An 8,397-nucleotide genomic window follows, 5' to 3' on the forward strand; every position below is an offset into this window, starting at 1 on the left:
CGCTGATGTGAAAATCCACAGCAAGCAAATAGCCTTCCAACCGAGGAGCAGAGACGAACACGGATTACCTTTAATTGCTTTTTTTTGTTGTTTTTGTTTGTACATATATACCTTTTTGACAAAGCACCACTTTTGGGATCATTTGTTGAACACTAGAGGGGTTGGAACAGAGCAGTGATCTGCATCGTTTGTTTTTTCTTCACGTCTTCCCTTTTTATTTATTATTATTTATTTTTTATATATACATACATATATATTTTTCCTCCTGAGAGAGACGCGGACTTCTAAGTGCATCATTATGTTGAACAATATGGATTTGAATGCGAAAGATTCCTTTTACCCTCAGTTTGACAATTGCAACAGTTCTTCCCTGGGAATGGAAAACAGCGCACGGAAAGAGAACCAGGAGGTGTATGTCGACGCAGAGCGGGGGGTACCTGCCCAGTTTGGCCACGGTGAGTTCGCATCTCTCTGCACAGTCGATGAATAATTATGTGCATGCATGACTTTTATTTTTGCGTTAAAAATGAACCGCGCACACGAAATAAGATGTCACTTTTCTCTGCCACCCCGCTGCCAAATACGCACGAAGGTTTATGTAACGCAGATTTTTTTTTTTTCTTCGTTGTCCATGCACTGTAATTCTCCCCCAAATATAAAACAATGTCCTTGACAAAAGTTTTGTGTCTTTCTGCTCCAACAGAAGGAGCACCTGCGACCCTCAAAACCGAAGCTTCCAACTCAGAATTCGCTTTCAACCCTTGCGAGTGCCCAAAAGACACCTACACCCCCTCATCGCTCGCCTACTCCGGCAGTTTCTATGTGGAGGCATCTCAGGGAGCGCCGTGCAGCACCGAAACGCTCCTCAACATGATCACTGAGATCGTGGGTATATCTACAATGCCAATTTCAGAAGTGCAACAGAGCGGCAACAGTCGGGGAACTTATCCATCCCCTGCGCCGATGGACAGCAGCAATGGCAATTTTGGAGACGTCAAAAGGCAGCCCTACATCTGCACACCCGGACCTTCTCCTCCTGTATACTCTCCGGAGCAGACGTGCCAGAGATATGCTGATGATCAGGCCGCCAGTCAGGCCCAAGACCCGACCACTTCCCAGCTCAGCTTCACCTCCTCGGGGGCTCCAAACCAGAAGAAGGCTGAGCCAAAGTCTGAGGCCGCTTCCTTCCCCGTGGTGGTCAAGAATGAGTTCGAAAGCAGCTGCTACGAATGGGGGACATTTAACAAGTCCGGCTGCTTGGAGACAAGTTTCCAGACAGAAACCTTCCCGATGTCGAGCGACTTCCCCCCCGACCAGCAAATGGATGTAAAGGAACTTTTAGACACGTTCCCCCCGATTTGTCCCAACCCAGAGATGGAGTTTAAAGTGGAGGGAGGGATCAAGCAGGAGCCGTGTTTCTCTGACACCTGCTCCCAGAGCTACTCCAGTCCTCTGTATAATAATTACCTCCCCCCACCGCCCATGGGCCTCTCCTCAAACCTCAAACCCTTCCCTGAACCAGCGCAGCCATCTAACCAGTGTGACCCCTTGTACGCGTCACCAGCTTTGCCCAGCACCATAGATTCCATCCTGTACTCTTCCTTGTTGCCAGATTCTTTTGCGCAAAGTTACACGCCCCGCGTGACCAAGACCCCCAGGGCCAGAAAGAGCCCCGCCGCCTCTCACGGCCCAGCCAAAGAGAAGCCTTTCACCTGCCCCATGGAGAGCTGCGACCGGCGTTTCTCGCGCTCGGACGAACTCAACCGGCACATCCGCATCCACACGGGCCACAAACCTTTCCAGTGCCGCATCTGTTTGCGCAGCTTCAGCCGTAGCGACCACCTCACCACCCACACCAGGACTCACACGGGCGAGAAGCCGTTTTCCTGCGACGTGTGCGGCAAGCGGTTTGCGCGCAGCGACGAGAGGAAGCGGCACGGGCGCGTTCACCTGAAACAGAAGGAGAAAATGGAACTAAAGCCTCAGGTGAGCGCCGCTCCGTGGCCCTTCGTTCTTCCCGAGGGGATTTGAAGACAACTCCACGTGATCTTTCCGTCTTGGAAGATAAGTCAGCTTGACTACAACTTGATGTCTGAGTTGGTCTGACTTCATGGCGAGCCAATGACCTGCAGACTGAGGAGGTGGTTGTTGTTTTTTTTTTTTTTTTTTTTTTTGGGAGGAGCAGAGAGTTGCAGAAGACTTCAGGCAAACATGCATAAGTTGTAAAAGTCGGTAAAGAGATGAACAGACTGAGACTGGTACCTGTGTGGCACAGTCTGGTGGAGCCAAACCTCTTCTGTGTGCATTTGCATGACTGCTGTTCAGCACCTCTTCACGTGGACAGCTCCACTGAGCCTCTGGATGGATTGCACTTATTAAATATCGCCGTTTAAGATTCTTATTTTCTGCTTTTAGCATTCCTAGAGCAATGGTTTGGACTATGTTTCTTGACAAAAATAAAAAAAAATTGCATGTTTATGTCAGTGTTTTACTTTTCCTTTAATCGGAATAATCAACCACTGTCAAGGTGCACGCCTTCGCTCAACAGTGAGGGCGATTGACATGAATGTAACATATTTATGGATCTGACCATAAAGCTGTCCATCTTTGATCAAATTTAGTGTTTGTTTAACTCCTTATCATTTCGATGTCGGGTGTTTTTTTGTCATTTGGTCCTTGTGCTGTGTTAACGATTGTTTGGACTATTACAGTTGTGAAAGCTATATCATAAATGGGAAATAAATATATTTGTATGACTGTACTTCTTTGTATTTTTATAGATAAGTGTATATTTTGCATTTGCCACATTTGAGTGTCCTTTCTAACGTGGAATATATTCAAAATCATGAATAATGTCTTGTTTTTTGAGGGCTATTATCCAGTAACACGATATTTTAAACGTTACAAATTTGATATCGGATACATTTTCACACTTCATCCCAGTGTTGCTGTGATGACAACATGAGTTTAATTTAGATCTGAAGGGGGACCAGAGTGTGTGTGAGTTGTCGTACAGATTTCCTTTTTTTTTTTTTTGCAAAAATGATTTTACAATATGTACATATGTTGATTTTAGTTAGAAATGACCAGTATATGGTTAACACATTGCTTTTGAGTAATCAGGTAGCACACATTGCTGCAAGTTTCTGTGGACTTTACCTACAATGAAAGGGTTTTTTGACGACTGATCACTTTTACTGGAATAAATGCTGAAATGTTCATTTTAAAACCTATAAAAGAAGAAGAAAAAAAAAAAAAAAGATGCTGAGAGTTTGGTGAAATTGTCGCCAACAGGCTACTGCAAAAAGTGTAATTTTACTCGCCTTAAGTTATATTAACTGTTACAGATTTTTGTACATACACAGTTTCTACAATACTTTAAATTAATATTGATGTTGTTATTTTTATGAAAAGTTTATGAACAAAATAAACACTTTCTGGAAGCAGCAAGTTTCTTGTGCATGCTTCACATGGATCAAACAACAATTTTTATTTATTTATCCCTTTTTCCCACTTTGCCCAATCTGTTTCATATAACATTAAGACCCCCCCCCCCCCCCCCACTGCCCACTGATGGGTGCCCCTAACATTAGAAGCTTACAGTTGTGCCCCTGTGGCTCACGAGGCTTTTGACTCGAGCACATTAATAACGTGAATACCCCGATTACTCAGTGGCGCGAGTCTGAATCCACTTTTCTAACGCAGTGATGTCAGTGTGGAGACGAAACACACCGAGAATACGCCATAATGATAATAATACTCTCCACGTGAAACCTGTGAAACGGGGAATTTTCTTGCCATGTCAGTGAGATGATCTGATGCTCTCACTTCATTCATTCCTTTGTTCATTCACTCATCCATTCTTGCAATAAAAAAATATTAATTCCGATTCAATCTCACAATGCTATTATTATTATTATTATTATTATTATTATTTTATATCTCAAAGAAGTCTCCTCTTGTCAAAAATGCCTGTGCATTCTTGTACGAGCATTTCGTGCATTTCCATGATATGAAGTTGTAAAATCCATCCACTTAACAAGAGCTTTGGGGTTTGACTGTGACTTTTTTATGACTCCATGTTGATACATACATGTGCCCATGACGCAGTCGACTGGCAGCACACAGGCCTGCTTGCCCACGGCAGTGCATAAGTGCCTGCGTTTGTCTGTGGCTGACAAACATACTGTACCAGTGTGAAGCTGCCACATGGAGCACTGTGAATAGTGTGTGTGTGTGTGTGTGTGTGTGCCCTTATCCTCCCCTGTCTATCACTCACTTTCACTTTACAGTGGTCAGACACCACCGCGCGCTCGCTTATCCGTGTTGTTTTTCCCGAGGCAAACGTTGTCCGGTGATGGGTAGTCGAGGTTTTTGAATTGCGGCGGGTGTGTAGCAGTGCAGCCACAGTGACCATTATTCAAACACTTGAAGACTGAAGAGTTATTGAACTCTGGCCATTGATGGAATTTCTGCGTTTAGAAGCTCAAATTTCACATTTGCATACTGTAGATGGTCCTTGATATATCTGCAGCATGTGAACACGGTTTCCACTTATCAAACATGGTTTCACATGGTGTCGCAAACCTGCTTTGATACAGAATAGTTGTTGTTTTTTTTTCTTCCAGTATACACTCTTGGTTCTACCTGAGGTTCTACCTGGAACCATTTGCTTCTGAAAAACCCTTTCCCGAAAAAAGGGTTTTTCAAGGGTTCTTGGTAACACTAGTTCCAGTAAGAACCATTTTGATCCAGAGAACCCTTTAAAACCCCATTTCCTGAATTAAAGGGTTTTAAAGGGGTTCTTGGTGGAACCCTCCAAAAGGGTTCTCCTATGAGGAAAAGCCAAAGAACCTTATATGGTTCTACTTAGCTCTTTTATTTATAAGAGTGTAAAGACTGAAAACGGTGATCTGATCTTATTTTTAATGTAAAAAATATGGCTTGATGATGCACTGGAGCCATTATTAGCATAAAGGCCCATTTATACTCTACATCACGTGTCAAACTTAAGGCCTGGGGGCCAGATGTGGCACGCCACGTCATTTTATGTGGCCCCCGAGTGATTAATTGGTCTTAAAAATCTGTGTTAAAATAGGTCTATGCTGCTTTAAGGCGTGCGTTGTTTCCCACAATGCATAGCGATTGCGTTACCCGCAAAGTGATGGCATCCAAAAGGGTTCCAGGTGGAACCTTTATAAAACGGTTCTACCTGGAGCCAAAAAGGGTTCTCCTATGAGGACAAGCCGAAAAACCTTATATGGTTCTACTTAGCACTTTTATTTCTAAGTGTAGTACGAGTATTTGCTGAAGCCGTAGTGTATAGTTGTGTAGCGAGGGCGCACAAGTGCCACTGACATCCCAACCTTCCCAGAACATGGACCTCTGCTGTGAATGTTTTCCCATTAAGTGCATTAAATCCTTACCACGCTGGGCCATTACTAATGCAGATATGTTAATATTAGGAAACGGCAGCATTGGATGGATTTATCTAAGGTAGAGTTTTCTGTGTGACTAATGTATTCCATATGTAACTGGAGAGAAAAACCATGAACAAATGTGCTTTCACATCTTTATTGTCTCTTCCAATTAATCACTCGATGCAGCAATGCTTCCGGATAAGTCACTTGTGATTATTTATCTGCTTCGCCAAACCAGTATTTTGGCTCGGGATTAAAAAAAAAAAAAAAAAAAAAAAAGAATCCTGAAAATGTGACAGTGAAGGATTAGTGAAGTGTCTCCCCGCAGAATGATTTGTACTTACACGTTTATCACTGACTTGTGACTGGCACACAATCACAAGACATCTGTTTTACATCATACATAAGCAAACGTGGGGGGAATTTTGAGGCGCTCTTATGTGAGATATTCTTACAAATGGAGCCCTCCTCAGTGTCAAGCCCATCCAAAATATGTGGCACAATTAAACGTCTGAAGCCCACCTCAAGAGGGACGAGTACAACCCCAGTTGTCTCTGAAGAGCCCAGCGTCCCTTTTATCCATGCTTGAACTCCAAACAGTTCTACCCCTACAACAATAATCCAATAATGACTTTCAGAGGGTATGAAAATGAATTTATTTGCTTCTATGAAGGATCTGAGGCAGTTTCTGTGGTTCAGGCTTCAGGTATCAGGTCACCTCAAGTACTTATTAATAATCACAGTACCACTTGAGACTGTCTATATGGCCACGCGGTCTCATTTTGCTTGTGGATTGATCTATTGTGGGGTAATCACCGCGTAATTTTATGCACCTTTAAAATGTGCATATGGGCACGTCATTGTCCTTGGGGTGGACTCAGTAATCAAGGTGCATAATCACACAGCGGTAATGGCAATCAGGCTTAGCGGATTAATTCCTCGGATCATACATCAACCCGTCAGTCGTGTATCTGATCATGAAGAAGGGTGTAGGTGGTCTGGAGAGTGCAGGTGATTAAAACAAAGGGAGCCGTCGCGGCCAGAAGGAGCTCGTTATGCAAACATTTTTAAAGTGCCTAATTCTTTCCATTGTTACGGCTCCGGGGAAATTCTCCACGGGCGTTACTGATCAGGAGCGAAAGCGCGCGAGACGTGGAAAATAAAAAAGGGGAACTTTTTTTTTTTTTTTCTTCGCTTCTTCGTGAATTACATGTCAACTCAGGGTCAAGGACCCCAGTCGACCACTTTTATCCACTGCATAACATCTCTATGGTAACTATGTCAAAGGACATATACAGTGTATGCTGCACCTTAAGTGAATGGATAGCGGTGAGCATCCCCCTGCTGCCCGCTCAATGACTTCATAGCAATGCAGTTACACAAGGAAAATTTACAGCTTTCCCTCGTAACGTTTTTTTTCAGGTTTGAGCTCTGCAGCCTTGTTGCTGCAGCCTTGAGGAATCTGAACAAATTAATGTCAGACCAAACAAACAGCCTTTTAACCTGCCAGTCTGAAATCCCAGTGTGCTGCTGCATGATTTTTTGGGTTCTGGTTTGTGCAAGAATGTAAAAATCTGATGTTTTTATATGTAGTGCTGAATCACAAGTGCATTTTACATAGTGAGGTTGAGACCTAACAGTATTATAGAGAGAGAGAGACCCAACCGTGTATAAAATAATTGGGTTTTTGTAGCTTTTTTTTACAGGTTAGACACGACCCTTGCTTGATGGAGGCCACCATTTCTATATTTATACAGCAAAAAGCACCCAGGGCATGCATTTCATGTACTGAAGTGAAGGATTAAATGTTCACACAAACAAGGAGGACGATGCTTTATATATGTGATGTCCACTGTGTCAAGATAAGCCCCCGAGACGTGTGTTTAAACGCACGATGCTGCTACAATTATTATCGCATTTACACCCGAAAATGTGCGTTCGTACCCGAATTCTAACTCGACTCCATTTTGACCCGATGACACTCGGGAGCTGGAATTAATACGCCCCAAGCTCCAAGCGTCCACATTTAACTGAGAAGAAGTGACGGCTGAGCCTCGGCTCATGTCACATCTTTCAGAATAGTTTCCTCTCTCTCTCTCCGAGGAAAGTCTGTTTTTGTGTGTTTGCTTTCCGCTATAATGGTCTCGCCATCACTCCTTCCACAACTGTCTTCTGTGTGTAACTTCCAGAGCCCTTCAGTGTTTACTGGTTAATAAGTGGTTGCCTATTGGCTATTGCCTTGCAGGTTTTGGAGCGGTCACATGCGATTATTGCTGCCCATGTGGCTTGTTCACCTGTATCATGTGGTCAAACATGGCTGTGAATGAAGTGGTTTAGTGTTGTCACCTGAGTCTATTTCCCCCCCCTAACTTTTTTATTGTTGTTACCTGATTAGCTCCTCTACCTCTCTTCCCACTCTGACGGAGGTCCAGCGCAGCTAGGATGGTGCTGTGACAGCGGCTTGTTGTGACAACAGGATGAAATGTTAACCATTAACCCGATCAGCTGGTGGCGGTGTAGTACAGCTTCCTCTGACAGTGAATGATCATTGAAATCAATCATGATATCCTGTATATGTCTGAAGCTAAGTGGGCACGCGGAGAAAAATAAGAGGAGAAGAAAATCTCCACCTATGTTCTCATCACTTTTGTTCTTCAATCAAAATGCTGTTAACAATGAACTGTCAAGCACACACTGTATACTTTGACATGTGTGGAGGAAGGAAATAAGCTTCAGGTGCATATATAGCAGAATATGGTTGAAAGCACTCCTGGATTGACAGTAATGACACTGAAGGAAGTTCTGCTTGTTGCAAATGTCTGGGAAAAACCTGCTGTCACATTAGGATGCAGCCATTTTTTTTTCCACAAACCATCTCGCACCTAAGAAATGTGTAAAATCCCGAACGCATCTACATAACATCACTGGAGACGCTCACAACTGTTAACCCCTCTTCCCGTGAAATAAATTACCGCGT

The 8,397-nt window shown here is 43.5% G+C and overlaps 1 protein-coding gene across 1 annotated transcript; it reads left to right on the forward strand.

Moving 5' to 3' along the window:
* Positions 1 to 298: 298 nt before the first annotated feature.
* On the forward strand, positions 299 to 2,031 carry LOC310943771 (uncharacterized protein; the record flags this gene model as incomplete). The annotated part of the gene is made up of 2 exons (XM_083909416.1): positions 299 to 455; positions 704 to 2,031. The coding sequence occupies 2 exons, from the start codon at positions 299 to 301 to the stop codon at positions 2,029 to 2,031; spliced, it is 1,485 nt and encodes a 494-aa protein (XP_083765542.1).
* Positions 2,032 to 8,397: the final 6,366 nt, after the last annotated feature.

The sequence above is a fragment of the Microchirus variegatus genome (assembly GCF_963457635.1).
Source record: "Microchirus variegatus genome assembly, chromosome: 23".
Lineage (NCBI taxonomy): Eukaryota > Metazoa > Chordata > Actinopteri > Pleuronectiformes > Soleidae > Microchirus > Microchirus variegatus.